Raw genomic sequence first — 20306 nt, 5'->3', positions numbered from 1 at the left:
AATTCAAAGAAATAGCAGGCATGTGTAGGGATAAAGTCAGAAAAGCTAAAGCGCAGAATGAACTCAGGCTTGCTAAAGAGGTTAAGAACAATAAAAAGGGCTTTTTTGGATATGTCCGCAGCAAGAGGAAGAAGAAGGAAACGGTAGGGCCACTGCGTGGAGAAGATGGCAAAATGCTAACAGGAGATAGAGAAAAGGCAGAATTACTCAACACCTTCTTTGCCTCAGTCTTCTCAGAAAAGGCAAAGGGTGCTCAACCTGAGGATAATGGAGCAGAGGACAGAATAGGGGAATTTCAGCACAGAATAAGTAAAGAGATAGTAGAGGAACACCTTGTTAATCTAAATGAATTTAAGTCTCCAGGACCAGATGAACTCCATCCAAGGGTATTAAAAGAACTGGCAAAAGTAATATCGGAGCCATTGGCAATCATATTTGAAAACTCCTGGAGAACAGGAGAGATCCCAGCAGACTGGAGGAGGGCAAACGTTGTCCCCATCTTCAAAAAGGGGAAAAAAGAGGATCCCAACAATTATCGTCCAGTTAGTCTGACATCAGTTCTAGGAAAGATTCTGGAGCAGATCATTAAACAGAGAGTTTGTGAACATCTAGAAGGCAATGTCATAATCACAAAAAGTCAACATGGGTTTCAGAGAAACAAGTCATGCCAGACAAATCTAATCTCTTTCTTTGACAAAATTACCAGCTTGGTAGATGAAGGGAATGCTGTGGATATAGTATATCTTGATTTCAGTAAGGCCTTTGACAAGGTTTCCCATGACATTCTTGCAAACAAGCTTGTAAAATGTGGGCTAGACAAAGGAACTGTTAAATGGATCTGTAATTGGTTGACCGGCCGAACCCAAAGGGTGCTCAACAATGGCTCCTTTTCATCCTGGAGAGAAGTGACCAGTGGGGTCCCACAGGGCTCTGTCCTGGGCCCAGTACTATTCAACATCTTTATCAATGACCTGGATGACAGAATTGGGAGCATACTTATCAAATCTGCAGATGACACCAAATTAGGGGGAATAGCTAATACCCCAGAGGACAGGATCAAGATTCAAAATGACCTGAATAGACTAGAAAGCTGGGCCAAAGCTAACAAAATGAAATTCAACACAGAGAAATGTAAGGTATTGCACTTAGGGCGGAAAAATAAAATGCACAGATATAGGATGGGTGACACCTGGCTGAATGAAACTACATGTGAAAGGGATCTAGGAGTCCAAGTAGACCACAAGTTGAACATGAGTGAACAGTGTGATGCGGCAGCTAAAAAGGCCAATGCTATTTTAGGCTGCATCAATAGAAGTATAGTGTCTAGATCAAGAGAAGTAATAGTGCCACTGTATTCTGCTTTGGTCAGGCCCCACCTAGAATATTGTGTCCAGTTCTGGGCGCCACAATTCAAAAAGGACATTGAGAAACTGGAGCGTGTCCAAAGGAGGGTGACAAAAATGGTGAAGGGTCTGGAGACCATGCCCTATGAGGAACGACTTAGGGAGCTGGGGATGTTTAGCCTGGAGAAAAGAAGGTTAAGAGGTGATATGATAGCCCTGTTTAAATATTCGAAAGGATGTCATATTGAGGAGGGAGCAAGCTTGTTTTCTGCTGCTCCAGAGAACAGGACCCGGAACAATGGATGCAAGCTACAGGAAAAGAGATTCCACCTGAACATTAGGAGGAACTTCCTGACAGTAAGGGCTGTTCGGCAGTGGAATGCACTTCCTCGGAAGGTGATAGTCTCCTTCCTTGGAGGTCTTTAAACAGAGGCTGGATGGCCATCTGTCAGGGATGCTTTGATTTGGATTTCCTGCATGGCAGGGGGTTGGACTGGATGGCCCTAGTGGTCTCTTCCAACTCTACGATTCTATGATTCTATGATCTCCTTGGCAGATGGTGCAGTAACTGAAGCTGTAAAGGTAAAATTGAGAGAGGATTAATTTCTGCTTTTTCGCTCTGGATAAATTGAAATTCCCTGTTAGCCTCAATGTTTGCCAGATAAATCTGACTTCACTTTCAAGGTGCAATATAAAATGTGTTCCTTGATGTTAATGTAAAATATAGGAGTTCTCAAAATAGTGATTTTCCAACTAATCTTTTCATAGAGAATGAGGGAATAGTATAAAATGCATTAAAGAGATAGTTTATAATCTTCAAAAAGGTGAGAAAGAGCTCCTGATTTTTTCTCTCTTGTTGAGTAGGAAGAAGAGGATAAATAATCTATTCCCGTCATCTACTCAGTATGAATGAATAAATAAATATATTCTTTTAGGGCTATCTCCCATACATGCAGCTGTCACTCTTCCTGCACCTGTTTGAAACAAGAGAAGCTTTGCTATTAATTCTGAGGCCAAGGAAATACTGAACATTTTAGCCAGGCATTCCTATGTTTATATTTCACTGGTTATTTCATAAAAGTACTGTACTGTTTGAATATTACACTCTGCCACTAAAAACATCTAGTGAGAATGAGGGCACTATACTATTATGTTACTATAAATGTCATGCAGCAGGACCTGGAAAAGGCTATACAGTATATTCTTGGTGATACCATGTTGCAAATGAAAGCAAACCTAATGAAAACATGTTTTCCTACTGAATTAGGTAGGAGCTATTTGATAAATATTGATCCAGTATAAAGAATGCCACATGTTTTTGCAGGTTGGTACAATCCGCTACATGGCTCCTGAAGTGTTGGAAGGAGCGGTGAATCTGAGAGATTGTGAATCAGCTCTGAAGCAAGTAGATATGTATGCACTAGGTCTAATCTACTGGGAGATTTTTATGAGATGCACAGACCTGTTCCCAGGTAATACACAAACTGTTGAAGTTCTGCTTCAGTTTTATCTGCTGTATTTTTGATAGTTTTGGTGGTGGCTGTTTTTTGCAGTTGAATATAGATCTGTAAGCCTGTCTTAAAGCTCAGTGCTATTGTTTGTTTGTCATAGTGAATTCAGTGCCATCTAGTGCTGCAGACTGGGATTGATTTTTTTTATGCTGAAATATGTAGCCTTGGTTACATAATAACTTAATCTTACCCAATAAGCTTTTGGTATTAAGAAAAGCTTACAAGCTTACTGGTAGTGCTGTTGAATGGATACCAAGGATATAGCCACATGAAGGCTTTTTTCTTTTCCTTTCTTTCTTTCTTTCTTTTGGAAGGCTGTGTGTTGTAACAGTTCTTGTATATCCAGACCCCACAAAAATAGCCAGCTTTCCACTGCACCCCAGTGATGCTAAACCAGAGACACTGGAAGTCCTATACATGTAGCACAACTCACACTAAGAGAAAATATTATTTTCAAACCATTTGAAATTTGTTTCCAACAAAGTCATGGAGAATGAGAAGCTTCTGTAGGTATATACTGTATCTCTTAAAATAAAATGTCAGAATTCTGTAGAATATAAGGTAGAATATGTCTTCTTATGAGGGTAAGACGTTCCAAGTTTGGTTTATAAATCATACTTGTGATTTTAAAATAGAGGTCCAAGTTCATTCATTCCAGTATCATGCTTGGGCAGCCTGGTGCCTACTAGTATGATGCTGAAATTGGACTACCTAATAAGTAGTAGTTTCCACATACAGGAGGACAGGCACCCCAAACATATGAAAAGGCTTAATCAGTCATAAATTAATATGATAATACAGTGGGCTACAAGAAACTATAAGTCTTCTGAGACCTTTGGGATTTTGATCGTGTTAACTGAGAAAAAAATGCACTGAGAGGGAAAAGGCCTGGTTGAATCTCAGACAGCTTGTACAATTGGCCTTCCTTCTCCATGGATTCTGCATTCATGGATTCTACCTTCCAAGGCATGAAAATATGCCTCCCCCTTCCAAAAAGCAAATTGATAGTGCCATTTTTAAAAAAGGGGCCCATTTTACTATGCCGTTGTATCTAATAGAACTTGAGCATCTATGGATTTTAGTATCCTTGAGGGGTCCTGGAACCAAACTCCAGCAGATATCAGGGACCCACTGTAGGATCCTGAAGGTAGACATAGAGGGAATGTCACAAGGTCAGGATATTCTGCTCCCTGTTGAAATAGGTATAGTTGCACTCACTCGTTTTTCTGTTATGGGACTGAAGGTTTGTTGTCTGTATCTTGACTAGAGTTCCTTGGAGTTTACCTTTCTGGTCACCTAACTTCTCCAGACTGTAAACAGTTTTGTTTGATGGGCAGATTAACATCAACATACCTCTTAAGAATCTCTCAGGCTTTGGACTTTCAGGAATTTTATAACACAAGACCATAATCATGCAGTTTTATCTCTTTTTTATGTTTATAAACTAAAACAATTACGTTGTGCAGTTTATGCAGTCCTTGTGGAGAAGCACCACCTCACTTAGACATTTCTAGTCTGGGCACATTAGCTTTCTTATCATAGAGGTTACTTGGTCTAGGCACATGTTTTCTATAGACATTTCATCCTTAATAGCATTAAGGATCTAGGTCTGTTATTTTTATCATATAAGGAACACATTTTATATTTATGATGAACTAGGTACTTGGTAAAGAAGATTAGCTATGCAATATTGAGACATCATAACTCATCTTTCATCTGTTGAGGTATTCTTATACAGGCAGTTATAGTGGGCCCTTGATATCTTCTGGGGTTTGGTACCAGCACCTCCTGTGGATACCAAAATCCATGGATGCCCAAGTCCCATTGAATACAGAAGACAGTAAAATGGTGTCCCTTATATAAAATAGCAAATCAGTGTTTGCTGTTTGGAATTTATATATTAAAAAATATTTTCAAGCTATGGATGTTTGAATCTGTGGATAAAAATCTGTGGATTCAGAGAGCCAAATGTATATGCATTGGTGGAATATTTGTTAGCCTTTCAACATTTCCAGTACATCGCAGTACATTTAAAGATATCTAGCAGTTTATACAATAAATTTTAGATTTTTTAAAACTTAATTCATAATTGTATATTTACAGATACTGTTCATCCAGCATACTTATAATAACCTCTTCAGAGAAGAGTCTGTTTCTCCCTTGTTAAACCAGCATTTCAAAGTATCCTGAACAGTCCACTACATGTGTAGATATACTGACCATAGGACTGTCCCCACTTGACTGGGGTGTTTTTTTGTTACTATGACTGATAGTTGCTTATATGATCTTTGTCCAGTAAGGTTAGTATGTCTCAAAAGTACCACATATGAGAGAGAAGTCCTGGTCTCCTGCTATGATTGAGGCCTCATGATGGAGGTGGTTCAACCTAGATGGGTTGGCTATATTGCCAAATGCTCAAGATGAGTTCTCATTTTTCTTCCTTAAAGACATCATGATGGACTTACCATGTGGCTTCTGCTCTTGCTTACATTGGTACTATCTTAAAATCTTTATTTAGCTGGCTCTCAGCCTGGACAGTTTTAGTAAAACAGTTTCCCCAAAAAGAATGTTTTTTACTTTTTATGTGCACCATACAGATCACAGTGTGCAATCACTTCAGCTTGGATCTAACACATTTTTTGCTCTGAAGTAGCTACTGCAGGTTGATAGTCAGTGTGGCGCAGTGGAGTGTCAGACTGTGACTCTGGAGACCAGGATTTGATTTCCCTGCTCAGCCATGTAAACCCATTGGGTGACCTTGGGCAAGTCACACTCTCTCTCAGCCTCAGAGAATGGCAATGACAAACTCCCTCTGAAGAAACCTGCCAAGAAAACCCCATGATAGTTCGCCTTAAGTTCACCATAAGTCAGAAACAACTTAAAGGCACACAGCAACAGCTACTGTGACTAACCTGGGGCCTGAATATCCTAAAAGCACCAGATCCCATTTGCTCTTGGAAACTATAAACAGCATCAGCTCTGGTTAATGCTTGGATGAGAGACCACCAACAAATATTAGGTGCTGTAGATTATCTTTCTGAGAAAGGAACTGGCAAAACCACTTCTAAGGATCCCTTGCCTAAGAAAACCCTGTGAAATTCATGATGTAGCCATAAGTCAAAAGGAGACTTGAAGCCACATATACACTCAGTGACTAGCTTATTACACTGTGTTATGAGAGAAAATTTGTGGAAGGAGAAACAAAATCTCCCCAAATGTTGCTATAGAACCCTTAGACTTGGGGTGGCAGCTAGCTTACCATAGTATAGCAGGGAGAAGATTTCAAGATGGTGAGAAACAAACAAAAAACAGACAAAAATATACCTCTCTTTTCTTTGGGTCTCCTGAATTCTCCCTATTCTCTGATCCTCAGACAGTCCTAAAAGGTTTCTGTTCCAGGCTGAATGGGTCCCCAAACAGGAGTCTTCCTGTTAAGGATTGGTGACACACAGTAAGATATTTTTTTGAGACCCACCTGTAACAATCTCATTTTCTTACCTAGTGAAGCCACGTATCCAGGATATGTTCACCTTTTATGCTGGGTGGCTGAAAAGTAATCAACTTTATTTTTGGACTAAATATGAGGGCAGGTGCCATCTGTTAGTACATGATATGAAGCTTTAGTTCATTATTTCTCCATCTGGCTAAGTCAGTCCTCCCTGTGTTGATCATTCTGTTCCAATGTTTTATTCTAAGATAGCCATAGTACAGAGGGAGGATGTATATGTATGCCACTGGGAAACTATTACATCCAGTCAGCCAACAGTGTCGGCAAGCCAGTTTTGCTTGGAAAGGACATATTCTTGCTTTGCTTGCCAATTAATTACACTGTACAATATCACCAGTTGCATTTCCTCCACATCTGCTCTACCTCTTTGGCTATCTAGGATAACAGATAAAATCTTAATTCAGATGCAAGAGAATATAATAACACATTCCTGCATTTCAAAGCCTTACTTGTTTTTCTTGCTTCATTGTAATGTACTTTTATATAACTTTCTGTGCAAACAGGAGAATCAGTGCCAGAATTTCAGACAGCTTTCCAAACAGAAGTTGGAAACCACCCTACTTTTGAAGATATGCAAGTCCTTGTTTCGAGGGAAAAGCAACGACCAAAATTCCCAGAGGCCTGGAAAGAGAACAGTTTGGTGAGAGAAGCAAAATGGTTGTGTTTTTCCTCTTTTCATTTGACTGTAATATGTAAACTTTTAGAACATGTAAACAGAGGCACAATGTTGATTTAGTGTTCGAAAGGTTGTTGTTATAGAGATTTTCAAATGTTGGAAATACTGGATGAAAAATAGAAAGACTAGTTAATATTTTAGTAATATATGCTATATTAATTTTGGAAATAATTTTAGTAATTATTTGAAAGGTCATCATAGCTTGACCACTATTAAGCAGGAGACAGGAATATGTCTTAACCTATGTTTCTGTTCATAAGTGAATGAGCCCCCTCTGTTGGCTGGAAAAAAAAATCTCAGCAAATGGGGGATTCATTTTTCATTTTAGCAGCTGTGCCAGTTTTGGTATTTCTGATAACAATAGACCCAAGAGAGTGAGGCAGGTTTTCTATTGAAGCCAGGGAGGGGGGGAATTTGGCAAAATTAATTTTCTAAAGAAGAATATAAGATATACACCCCAACACATGCACACATACTGTATAGCCAGACTGGCAATAGTAGGATTTCAGAAGTTCAGATGATCCATTTTCACACCACTGGTGTCACTAGGGGGGGTGCAATGGTGTGGACCGTAGCAAGTGACAACCCAGAGGGGGGTGTCACCCAATGGGGTAGTACAACCTGGGTGGTGGGCAGCTGTGTTCCAGGTCCCGCACGGCCATGGCTGCATGGGACCCACAAGTTCCACACCTTCCAAGTCCCATGTGGCTTTGGTTGTGCGAGACCGGAAGGCCAGGGGGCTGTTGTGAGGGTCGAATGCACCCCCATCTCGCTTCTTCAGCGCAATTCTATGTGCCGTGGCAGCAAGGTGGGGGGAGTGGCCTTTTGGCCCCACAGCTAGAGGTTCTGCTCCGGCAGCCCCACTTCCCCGTACCGGGTGAGACCCTGGGCAGAGACACCACTGTTTCACGCCTTCTGTTGTCTCATTTTTTATTGCTTTGCAGATGTCATTATAGTGTCAGTTCAACACAGTGAAAAACACTGTACATTACTATCACTTGGGCCTTTGATTAAAGTCTTTTTCGTTTGCTCTATTCCTTAATTGGAATTTTAAAAAGAATCAGATGTAAGCATTTTTTTTCTGAATCATTTGAATGTAACCTTCCAAAGTGTTGTTTTAGTCATTACATATGCAGAATACTTTAACATTTCTTATTACTAACACAAACCACACACTATTTTTATCAATTATACACACTCTTACCAAATGAACCTTAGCAGAGTTGCTTTTGAGGAGAAGCTTACTTGTCTCAAATCAAATTTACCAGAATCTTGTTGGTTAGTCCCAAGTACAACCATTGAATCAACTGTTGAATGTTGAGTCCACTGGTAGGTAAATCCACTTGATTTAGTAGGTCAGCTATAGTCAAGAAGACAGTAAGCATGTTAATACCACTTGTTTTGTTGTCATCATGTTGACATAGAATCATAGAATAGTAGAGTTGGAAGAGACCACAACCCCCTGCCATGCAGGAAATCCATATCAAAGCATCCCCGACAGATGGCCATCCAGCTTCTGTTTGAAGACCTCCAAGGAAGGTGACTCCACTACACTCCGAGGGAGTTTGTTCCACTGTCGAACAGCCCTTACTGTCAGGAAGTTCCTCCTAATGTTGAAGTGGAATCTCTTTTCCTGGAGCTTGCATCCATTGCTCCGGGTCCTAGTCTCTGGAGCAGCAGAAAACAAGCTTGCTCCCTCCTCAATATGACATCCCTTCAAATATTTAAACAGGGCTATCATATCACCTCTTAACCTTCTCTTCTCCAGGCTAAACATCCCCAGCTCCCTAAGTCGTTCCTCATAGGACATGATTTCCAGACCCTTCACCATTTTAGTCGCCCTCCTTTGGACATACCTGTTAAGAGACAAAATTACCAAGTGTTATAGTCAAAATTTCCTAGCACATATATGTCTGCAGTGCTATATACTTTTACTTGCTGCTAATTCCTGGGTATATGGGATTGTGCTGTTAAAGTATTAGAATCAGGAATGATATTATGGAATTGAAAAAGGTCCAGAAAAGGTACTACACAATTTGCCATGTTGCTAGAGCAACACCCCTATGAGGAAAGTTTAGTAGTTATTTAGTTTAGGAAAAAAAGTCTGAGTAATGGGGAGGGAGGGAATAGAACCATATAAAATTATGCATAGTGTAGAGACAGTGGAATGAAAAAAATGCTTCTTCCTCTCTCATAATAGAATCCAGGTTCATCACTGAACATTAATAGTTGGAGATGCAGGATAGACAAAGGCAGATACATGGGCGGCGAGTATAAGGCAAGAAAGTATAAAGACACAGCACATAGATAAAATGAAAAAGAATTCCACCAGATATGGTGATAGCCAGCAGCTTAGATGGCTTTGAAAGAGGGGGTAAACAAATGCATGGATCCCAAGACTATCCATGGCTGCTAGTCACAATGGCTATATATCACTTCAGTGCTGCTTACTGGATCAGAGGCACCATGCTTCTGATTGCTAGTCACAGCAGCAGAAATTAGATGCGCCATTTGTATCCTCTTGTGGCCTTCCGTTGGGAAACTGGTTGATCACTGTGGAAAATAGGATACTGGACTGGGTAGGCTTTTGATCTGATCCAGCACAGTTCTTCTTACTTTAATAATAACAATATGTGAACCTTTAAAACACATGGTGCTTAACTTTAAAAAATCAGTGATCTAATCTCATCTTCTTTTAAGTTATAAATGATGTAATATATTTTTAGTTTTTTTAAAAATTATTATTATCTTTTGAAATTGTCCTAATTTGATTTTATTGTATTTTACCCTGAAACCTGCAGATACGTGGAGGAATATAAATATTTTAAGAAATAAACAGACAAACAAAACAAGTGGTATTAACATGCCTATTGAAGATTAGAGGTTATAAGAAAGGGGAAGAAAACATAGTTTTACTTTACTTTACAGGCTGTGAGATCACTGAAGGAAACAATTGAAGACTGTTGGGATCAGGATGCTGAAGCTCGGCTGACTGCCCAGTGCGCTGAAGAGAGGATGGCTGAACTTATGATGATTTGGGAGAGGAATAAATCTGTTAGCCCAACAGTTAACCCTATGTCTACAGCTATGCAAAATGAACGGTATGTAGTACTATGTGTGGATTTCATTCACATCCTCTTCCTAAAACCTGTGTAGTGATATGACCATTTTTAAAGTTTACTGTGTATGCATTAGGCTTCACACTTGTTTTTTGTTTTTGTTTTCTGTCCAAATTCCTTCTCTCAGGGTTGTGCTTTGATGATAGGGATATCACATTTTCAGAGCATTGAAGTCACAATAATTTGATACCTGGGAAAAAGTGATGCTTCCCCAGATGATTCAGTTGTCATGAATGCTGTGTGGAATGTGGAATGAAATGTCACAGACCTTGCTGAATATTTTTGTGATGTACATAGCCGCAGAACTGCCATAGCACATGCTGCTATATTATAAAAGCCTTTGATGTCCTAACATTGGTGTGATGGAGTTAAAGGCAGTCTATCACTGTGCACTGTATAACTTTGTTTAAATTGTTCTACTGATTGTGAAAATCGTGCAAAAATAATGTTTACGTAAGGAGTCTTTAAATTGTACAACACAAGTTTTTTCAGTTGACTTTAATGTCAGGGAATGTGAGAGAAGACTGCTTAATCCTAATGAAAAATATCTGTTTTCAAAGGGCAATGGCATGAGAAGTGTTTTACTGTCCACATCATGCAAGGGGTAAGGATCTAAACATAGGATGATAGTCACAGGTTTACTACATAATAGATGTCACCATCACATGATCATTTCAGGTCTTTCCAGACAAAAAAACAAAATAGCACTAGCCATAACCAGCACTAGCTGTTTTTAAAGGGTGCAGAAATACAAGTGTTGCTTTTATTTATGAGATAACCATGATCAAAACACTCTAATAAGGCTGCTACAAAAGTGAGCACATTCCTCCTCCTGAAGAAGACAGAAAACAAAATCTAGAGCCCCACACTGAAGCCTGTAACATGGCAATAGAGCCATTCCCACAAAAAAAAACCTCCCATGATAATTGTGCTTGCTACTGTAACTACTTATTTTGCATTTCACACTACAGTGGACTCTTGACATTTACTGAGGCTAGGGGCACAGGACCCCCATGAAAATAGAAAAATTGCAAATAAAAAAACGCTACCGGAGAGATCACCATCTCTAGGTCCTCCAGGCCAACTCTCTGGTCAACATTTGCTGGAAGCTGACCATAGAATTGCACTGAAGGAGTTACAAATGCATAGAGAAGTGTTCTCTCTTGGAATCTCTAGATCCTCCAGCATGATTTTGGCAAAAGTTGACCATAAAGTTCCACTGGAGGATCTAGAGATTCCTGTAGAGAACATATCAAATCCGTGAATAATCAAATCCTCAAAAGTCAAAACCACAGATGTGGAGGTTCAACTGTATATGATGAAATAAATTGGTACCTAACATTGTCCTAATAGCATTCTGTTTTTTCTTTTTAAGAAACTTGTCACACCATAGGCGTGTGCCAAAGATCAGACCTTATCAAGATTATTCTTCTTCATCTTATATTGAGGATTCAGTTCACCACAACGATAGCATAGTGAAGAATATTTCCTCTGAGCTTTCATTATCAAGCACACCACTGACGCTTGGGGAGAAGAACAGAAACTCAATTAACTATGAGCGGCAGCAAGCACAAGCCCGTATTCCTAGTCCTGAGACGAGTGTCACAAGCTTGTCAACCAACACAGCCACCACCAACACAACAGGCCTCACTCCAAGCACTGGCATGACCACCATATCCGAGATGCCCTACTCAGGTGAAACAAACATCAGTGCTGCAAATGGTGTCCAGTCACTTGGACCAACTCCTGTTTGTCTACAGCTAACAGAGGAGGACTTGGAGACCAATAAATTGGATCCAAAGGAAGTGGATAAGAATTTAAAAGAAAGCTCTGATGAGAACCTGATGGAGCATTCCCTTAAGCAGTTCAGTGCACCAGATCCACTCAGCAGCACCAGCTCCAGCTTACTATACCCACTGATAAAACTGGCAGTAGAAGCAACAGGGCAACAGGACTTCACCCAAACTGCAAATGGTCAAGCCTGTCTAATCCCAGATGTACAGCCTGCTCAGGTCTATCCTCTTCCTAAGCAACAGAATCTCCCAAAGAGGCCTACCACCCTACCCTTAAACACCAAAAACTCCACAAAGGAGCCTCGACTGAAATTTGGAGGGAAGCACAAATCAAACTTGAAGCAAGTTGAAACTGGAGTTGCCAAGATGAACACTATCAATGCTGCAGAACCTCATGTGGTAACTGTTACCACAAATGAAGTGGCAGGAAGGAGCCATATAGTTAACTCTCATGCTGTGCCAACCCAGTATGTCAATGGTATAGTGCCATCTGGCCAGTCTACCAGCTCAGGAGCACACAGGGCCCAGGAAATGCTGCAGAACCAATTCAGTGGAGAGGACAGTCGTCTGAATATTAACTCAAGCCCTGATGAGCATGAACCCTTATTAAGAAGGGAGCAGCAAGTGAGCCATGATGAGGGCGTTCTGGAACGTCTGGTTGATAGGAGAGAACGTTCACTGGATAATGGCCGAACAAATGCCAACAACAACAACAACAGCAACCCATGTCCAGAACAAGGTGTCTCTACTCTCAGCCATTTGAGGACGGCACCAAATTCTCAACAAACCCACACTAAAAGAGCACAGAGGCCTAACTCACTGGATCTATCAGCCACAAATATTTTGGACAGCTGTAGTATGCAGTGTGAGTACTGGTGAGATTTAAAAGAATGCATTGACAAAATGTTCTTAGAAATTAATCATGTTAACTTGGGTGAGAAATAGTCGAATTGTCATTTGCCCTAGTTATCCCACTTAAACTACCTCTGTTCTTTCCCACTAAATGCACTCCTTAAACTCCATATTTTTACATATGACCTTCCTGTTACTGTAGTGTCAAAAATAATATATGAAGAGGCATTGAACATTTCTGCTTCCTGAAGAAGTCCCATTCATACCCGAACAACTCAGAAGTAACTTTTATCGTCTTCTTAGAAGTGTACAGCTTTCTTCTTTAAACATGCCAATGACTGGCACTAGTTGACTCTTTTTAAAAAGTGGCACGGTAAATTTCCCTGAGCCAATGTTTTTCTAGTTGAATTTTAAAAAGAGTCTTTTAGTTTTTAACTAAAAGATATTGTAACTCTATTTAACAGATAATAATAATAATAATAATAATAATAATAATAATAATAAATGTATTTATCTCCCACCTCTCCAAGCAGATCGAAGCAGCTACCAATAATAAAATAACATTAAAATACAGTAAAACATCATAACCCATAAATCCATCCATTATAAAAATACATTTTAATTATAAAACCAAGCAGGAACAATTGAGGGGGCAATTGATGGGAAGCCACTGAGAGGCTGATTTGGGAAAGCCTGCCAGAAGAGATACGTCTTGACCGCCTTTTTAAAGCAGTCAAGACTGACAATATGTCGCATCTCCTCCAGGAGACTATTCCATAACTTAGGAGCGGCAAAAGAGAAGATCCTCTGGGTAACAGCTGCTAGCCTAGTTTTTGCTGGCTGCAGTAGATTTTTACTAGAGGACATCAGTGTGCGGGGCAGATTGTATGGGAGAAGGCGATACCATAAGTAAGTTGGGCCCAAGCCATGAAGAGCTTTAAAGGTTATAACCAACACCTTGTACTGTGCCCGGAAACTAATAGGCAGAGACTTAAACATAGGTGTTATATGGTCACCTCTAGATTTCCTGATGACCAATCTGGCTGCCATATTTTGAGTTAATTGAATTTTCTGGACTAGATGCAAGGGCAGCCCTATGTAGAGCGCATTGCAGAAGTCAAGTTGTGAGGTTACCAGTGCATGCACCACAGTTTTTAGGTCCTCAAGTTCCAAGAAGGGGCACAGTTGACGTATCAGTCGAAGCTGATAAAAGACACTCCTGGCCGTCACATCTATCTGAGCTGACATCTGGAGCGACAGATCCAGGAGCTGCGAACACAGTCCTTTAGGCGAAGTGTGATCCCGTCCAGGACCGGGTCTACAGCTAGAAGTATGCATTATATGCTAAGTTCCTTTGAGAAATAATTATCTTTCTTTTTGTAAAAGTCTTACTGTTAATTCTTCCACATTTTAGGAGGCTTTTATATCCTATGAACTGCTCTCCAATGTCTTGTAGATGGACCACAGTGGAAGAGCAGGGGCTGACAGCACATTCCTGTAGCTCCCCTAATTGGTTTAGTTCAATCCCAACATAGTAATTTGTTTTTAACATATGCCTCGGCAATGGGTAATTTATTTTTAGGTTTGAATAAGGGAGGATGGACTCGCCTTCCTGTTCCAGACCAGTAGGCTCTAGATATAGGGTTTCTTTCATTGAAGTGTCATTAGTTCAGCGAAGCGAATAATTTATTATGGCACATGGCCAGCACAAAATAATAAAATGTTTACAGAAATTACATTGCATTGCATCCATCGGAAACATCGTATTCTAGCATTTCGTATGAGTGTGTGTGTGTGTGTGTGTGTGTGTGTGTGTGTGTGTGTGTGTGTCAAGACTAAAATCCAGAGACGTGCACCTAAATGGATTTAACAGTATACTAAATATAAGGGTATAACAAAGATAATTGACTATATACTATCAAAATATCTCTGGAAGAAGCTATATAGTAATTTCCTGCATCTGTTTTAAAAAGTTTTTATGATAAATAATAGCAGCTGCAAAGAATTTAGCAACTTTGGTAGTTACATATTCACTGCTGTCTGCAAGAAGATAGTCCACATAAAATTTCTCCATTAGTTCAGCTAGATCTTTAAGATAGCCAAGATTTCCACTAGATATATCTTAGAACATAAACCATCAAATAACACTTCCAAACTTACAAGTAATCCATGGTTTAGACAGTGGTTCTCAATCTTTGAAGCTTCAGATGTTTTAGGCTTCAACTCCCAGGAGACCCAGCCAGTATGGCTAATGCTCAGAAATTCTGGGAACTGAAATCCAATTCATCTGGAGGACCAAAAGTTGAGAACCACTGATTTAGATCTTTTTTGTCTGATTTTCTTATAGCACCACACACTGGTCTCTTTGTGTGATGACCTTCATGGGCAGAACTATGACTATATTTCAGTTTAGGCATTGTGTCAAGCTATGACACAAGCAAATCCCAAACAGTGATTACTGGTTTTGGTTTACTATCTGAATGATCCATCACCTTAATTGCTAAAGCAAGTTTAAGACTTGTAATTTTAACACAGTGTAGAAGCAGTACTACATTTTTAATTACTATTTGAAATTGCTGTTTTAATAACAGAGGATCCATTGGTATTCGGTTGTGTCATTCATTCTCTCAGAGTCAAAGTCTGTGATCATTACAATCAACATGCTGACATCACCACCATCCCACTCAGCATATTGTATGAATAAAAATATTTTATTTATTTAGTGTGCATATTTTCATTCCCACATTCATGTTTATTCATATTTTAATATTTTATAAGGAAATAACATCATTCAAATTAGCACAGTTTTATTTAAGTACATTCAGTATTTAACACACATAAATTTTACACATAAAAAGCTTGAGAAAAGGAGGAACAGGAGCAGGAGGAGGAGAAGGGATCAGACCCTCCACACACCCCTTGAACAACTCTTGTGTTTGCCCTGGTGGTTCTGCCCACCATTTAAGAACCACTGATATAGTGTATCTGTTGTTGGATTGTAACATTTTAGACTACCAGTAGGCACCAAGCGTCTGAATTTCCCCCATTTAAAAAGTCCTTTGGTATGGGCCATGAAGTCACGGGGTATACTACACTAAAATCTGATTCTATAGCATGGTCTCTGCTCTTGGTAAACAAAGAGTTAATGATACGATAGGAATAATGGGAGAGTTCATTATTCCTATCATATAATTAACTCTTTGTTTACCAAGAGTAGAGATCATATTCCCGGGCACAGTTAGTGTTCTAGGTTTTTATATGGGAGAACATTAAATTATGCAATCCATTATCTACAGTCCAAAGCATTACTATCTAGCAAGAGCTTTACTCTGTAACTCATCTCTCAAACACATAAATAGATCCAACAGAGAACATCAGACCTCTCTTCAAACATATAATCCTTTCAATCCAATTTTTTAAATTAGAAACATATCAATCAGGGAGAAAATATGAAGGTTAATTTATGGTAGGTGCCTTTTAATTTTTGTATTTACTTGAGATTTTATTGGTTTCCAAAACTGGCTCAATTGATGTTGACTGAGCTTGTCATCTAAGGTAACTCTGCCTCATGACCCTTTTTTGTCTTCTTCCTTTTTTAGTGAGTGAGTCATCCCTTGATGGCAAACCTGGCTCAGGAGAAAAGATCAAGAAACGTGTGAAAACACCATATTCCCTTAAGCGGTGGCGCCCTTCCACATGGGTCATCTCTACAGAACCACTGGACTGCGAGGTCAACAACAATGGTGGTGATAGGGTGGTTAGTTCTAAGTCCAGCACAGCTGTTTACCTTGTCGAAGGAGGTACTGCCACAACTATGGTGTCTAAGGATGCAGGAGTGAACTGTCTGTGAATTGTTTGAAAGCTGACAAAAATGACATTTTTGCATTCTGTTAAGCAAACATGCAGAAGACATTTTTTTAAAATGAAATACATGAAACTGCTTTCTTCTGTCAGCATCCCTTACTGAGGACTTGCTTTAAATAGATTTCAGCTATGCAGACAATTTTTAGCTTATGCTTCCATAATTTTAATTTTGTTCTTATTTTTTTAACATTTTTGCACTTTTTATTTAGTATTGCAAAATTACATCTGTCTGTCCTTGACCACAGAATTATATATGTGTATTAAATGGCTGTGGTCTCAAAATATTTTTTTTAAAAAACAAAAAGAAAAAAATGTATTGCCGATAATCAGTTTGGACCAGTTTTGAAGGTCACTAAACACATAAGCCAGTTGGCAACAGTGGTGTCTGCTGTTCATGTTTTGAGTTCTGTGCACAAGTCCATTTGTATGTTTCTGTATGTCAAAGTGTATTATCTTTTGAACTCCCTATTTTCACTTGTGTTATGTTGAAATGTGCAATAGTCTGTAGTTCACAGTATGCTTTGTGTTTCCAACCCTACTACACATTCTCCCTTTTAGAATTAATTTTAAAAAATCTTAACAGTTGGGCAACCAATAGTTTCCAACTGTGAATTCTGCACAGCATAATCAGCTTTGAAGCAGCTGCTCGTATCAGTATGTGTGCTTTGAGATCACAGTTGATGCATGCTTTTCCCAGCCTTGAAAAGGCTTAAAACAAAAAGAACAAACCTTTTTCTTTCATCCTTCCAAGTTAATAAATTGTAAAAAAAAAATAAAAAATCATAGTAAATGTTGCAGGTTTGGAAAACTAAGGAAGAAAATGTTGAACAAAATGTAAGGAGTCAAGTTGTCAATTTATACAACCAGTGGGAGTAATTATCTTCGCAGTTAGCTTGATTCTTAATAACCATGCCTCCCATTGAATTGTTATCGGCCAAGAAAGCTGTACCTTGGATAGATGATCTATGGTATATCTTTCACAAAACCAGGATGCCTGAGAGAATTGAAACTGTTTGTGTGTGGAAACTGACCCGAGCTGCCTATCATTTTCATTTTATCTTTTATACAAATTTGACAATTATAGGCCTGTTACAGACTGCCAAAATAAAGCTGCTTCGGGTCTCTTTGGAGGTATGCTATTTAAATGATGCATGGGTCCTAAGAGTCCGGAGGTCGCGCCAAAGCCACACTCCATTCCTAAGCACTGGAATGCAGCTTTGGTGCAGCTTCCGGATTCATAGGACCCATGCATCATTTAAACAGCATACCTCCAAAGAGACCCGAAGCAGCTTTATTTTGGCAGTCTGTAACAGGCCATAGTTAGTATTTATGTACATGTTTTCCTTAATGAATGCTTTCAGTGCATATTGAAAAGTACATTTTTACATAATCTTGATATGTTGTGTGAAAAACTTATTGTAGCTAGGTTGCAAAGACAGGTTTTAAATAGAGAAGCAAAAGCATGGACATGATTGTTTGACAGTAATGTGGTAATTTCTATGGCTCTGTTATTTTCACTGCCCAAATGGTTGAGATCAGTCTTGCATCAGATTGCCTATATGTAATTTGCTGTTTTAGAAAATAATGAAATGGATTCAGTTACTTTAGACTCCCCCCATCCCCTTTGCATTATTGCTCCCCTTCAAACACTACTGCTGCTTATCATGACAACATATCAAGTATCCCCCCTCCCCCAGGAAGAGTTCAGAATATATGTAACATTACATATTTGTGCATGGCTATTAAAATGTCTGGCCAATTAAATGCCATTTTAAAAGTCAGTAGGGACATCTGCCTAGACAGAAGATAGTAAATATTTGCTTACTGGCCCTTGTCCCAGCATGAAACTAAGCCCTTTTGTCTCGGTTGTTGTTCAGGCTTTAGTAACATTACCAATATATATCTATATCTATATAAGCTAAATAGCATTTAATATGATATGGTTCTGAATAAAATATTTAGTTTTGTATTATCATGAACCAGGACTGACATAACAATTTTTTAGTCCACACAATAAAATCTCTGCAGCATATATCCGTCCTACTTTCTGTAGTTCAGCTATGTTTTTCAGATGTCTGCTGGACTGTTTATATTGTTAATTTGTTCTTACCAACATCCTTCCATATTCAGATCTTGAACCCTGTCCTTGGGGCCATGATAGACATCCAGTTACAGAACACTAAACCATTTTTTTTCTCTTTTATTGTGCCTATGTAAGCTGGTTTATTAGCTAACAAAAGTAGTCATTTAACTTGGTTCAAAAGAGATTAAAATCTTCTTCAAGATAAAAAACATAAATTGGGATAACATCTAGAATTCATTATGATCTTAATATTTAAGGCTTTCCATCAAAAAAGATAATCATTTATGTGATATACAGGTTGAGTACCCGTTATCCAAAACGGGTGTTTCGTATTTTGTACTTTTAAGGATTTGTATATACATAATACACAGTACACGACACAATTAGCATAGTATGTAGTGTATGTGCAATGCTGGAGAGCGACATACAGCTGGAGAAAGACGCAGCAGGAGATTGATGTAAAAGATGCAGGCTGAAGAGAGATGTGGCAGGATAGAGACTGAAGATCTGTGAAATGGCAGGAATTTAAGCATAGTGCTCAGCGCAAATCTGTCACTTCACAGTTCTTTGCATCTCTCCCCAGCCTCATGCTTGTTCACTACTTGTGTTGTGTATGAGATGTGAGGTTGGAGGGAGACTGAGGCTCTGAGAGATGAACAGGCAGAAATGCCACAGCTGCTGCCTCCAAAATGGAAGTGGGTGGCTGGTGGCAAAAGGTTTTGTGTTTTGGAGGTTTTTGCAATTCTAGATTAGGGTTGCTCGACCAGTATGTGTAAAAAGTGCTCCCATCTTCATCCCTCTCATAGCCCATTAAAAAAAATTTTTTTCCACTTTCCCATTCACATCAGTATCAGTAGCAACATTTAGCTAGTGTCAGTAGTTCACATGACAGATGATCCTCATGTAGTTTTCATCAAACCTTCATCCCACTTCTTTTTGGACTGGTTGTTTTTATTTGTCTGTTCACTAGGAGCTAATCCATAATTATTTTACCACAGTGTCTGGTGCATATGGAAACATTGAAATATACACATCAAAAACAATATTATTTTACTGAAAATTTCAAAATGAACAAAAATGTCATATTTTAATTAACACTTTCTTTCTTCATCACAGACATTTTTTTAAAAAAATGAATAAAATCACGTTGAGCCTTCCATATAGTGATAAAGGTTCAGCCTGTCGGCTGCGTAGAACTCCTTGCAACTAATTTCAAATTGTTTCTCACACACCTTTTGCTATTCATCAGGACTTTGGTGCAGCTTGAAAGGTAGTGCTGCCTCTGGAAAACCTACATGATTGACCCTCCAGTGCCCACTTCCTTTTTGCTTTGTTGTTGATCCCCCCCCCCTTTTTTTTTTTTTTCTTACTTTGCTTCAGCGTGAAAGAAAAGTGGGGAAACAAACCTATGGTGAATTTATAAATTTTTGAAATTTTTAGCTGAGTTTGTCACGAAAAATTGATAACTTCTCCCCATTATGGCCTGATAATGAGTTTTCAGTGGACATCAGTTCTCAATGCCCTACAGTTGTTAAGTATCCCTGTGGAAGTGTCTGG

At 39.1% G+C, this 20306-nt stretch overlaps 1 protein-coding gene across 1 annotated transcript in view; it reads left to right on the top strand.

Moving 5' to 3' along the window:
• Nucleotides 1-17864, top strand: part of LOC149313585 (bone morphogenetic protein receptor type-2-like) — a 118082-nt gene extending 100218 nt beyond the window's left edge. The window contains exons 9-13 of the mRNA XM_089519382.1: nucleotides 2668-2815; nucleotides 6866-7002; nucleotides 9967-10139; nucleotides 11533-12815; nucleotides 16402-17864. Coding sequence (XP_089375508.1) covers nucleotides 2668-2815; nucleotides 6866-7002; nucleotides 9967-10139; nucleotides 11533-12815; nucleotides 16402-16652 — 1992 coding nt within the window. The 3' untranslated portion in view covers nucleotides 16653-17864. The remainder of the gene's footprint in view (nucleotides 1-2667; nucleotides 2816-6865; nucleotides 7003-9966; nucleotides 10140-11532; nucleotides 12816-16401) is intronic.
• Nucleotides 17865-20306: the final 2442 nt, after the last annotated feature.

Source organism: Sceloporus occidentalis, unplaced genomic scaffold (assembly GCF_023333645.1).
Source record: "Sceloporus occidentalis isolate IW3139 unplaced genomic scaffold, rSceOcc1.0.p SCAF_4, whole genome shotgun sequence".
Classification (NCBI taxonomy): domain Eukaryota; kingdom Metazoa; phylum Chordata; class Lepidosauria; order Squamata; family Phrynosomatidae; genus Sceloporus; species Sceloporus occidentalis.
Note: the sequence above shows the minus strand (reverse complement) of the source record. Positions and strands in the feature narration are given on the sequence as shown.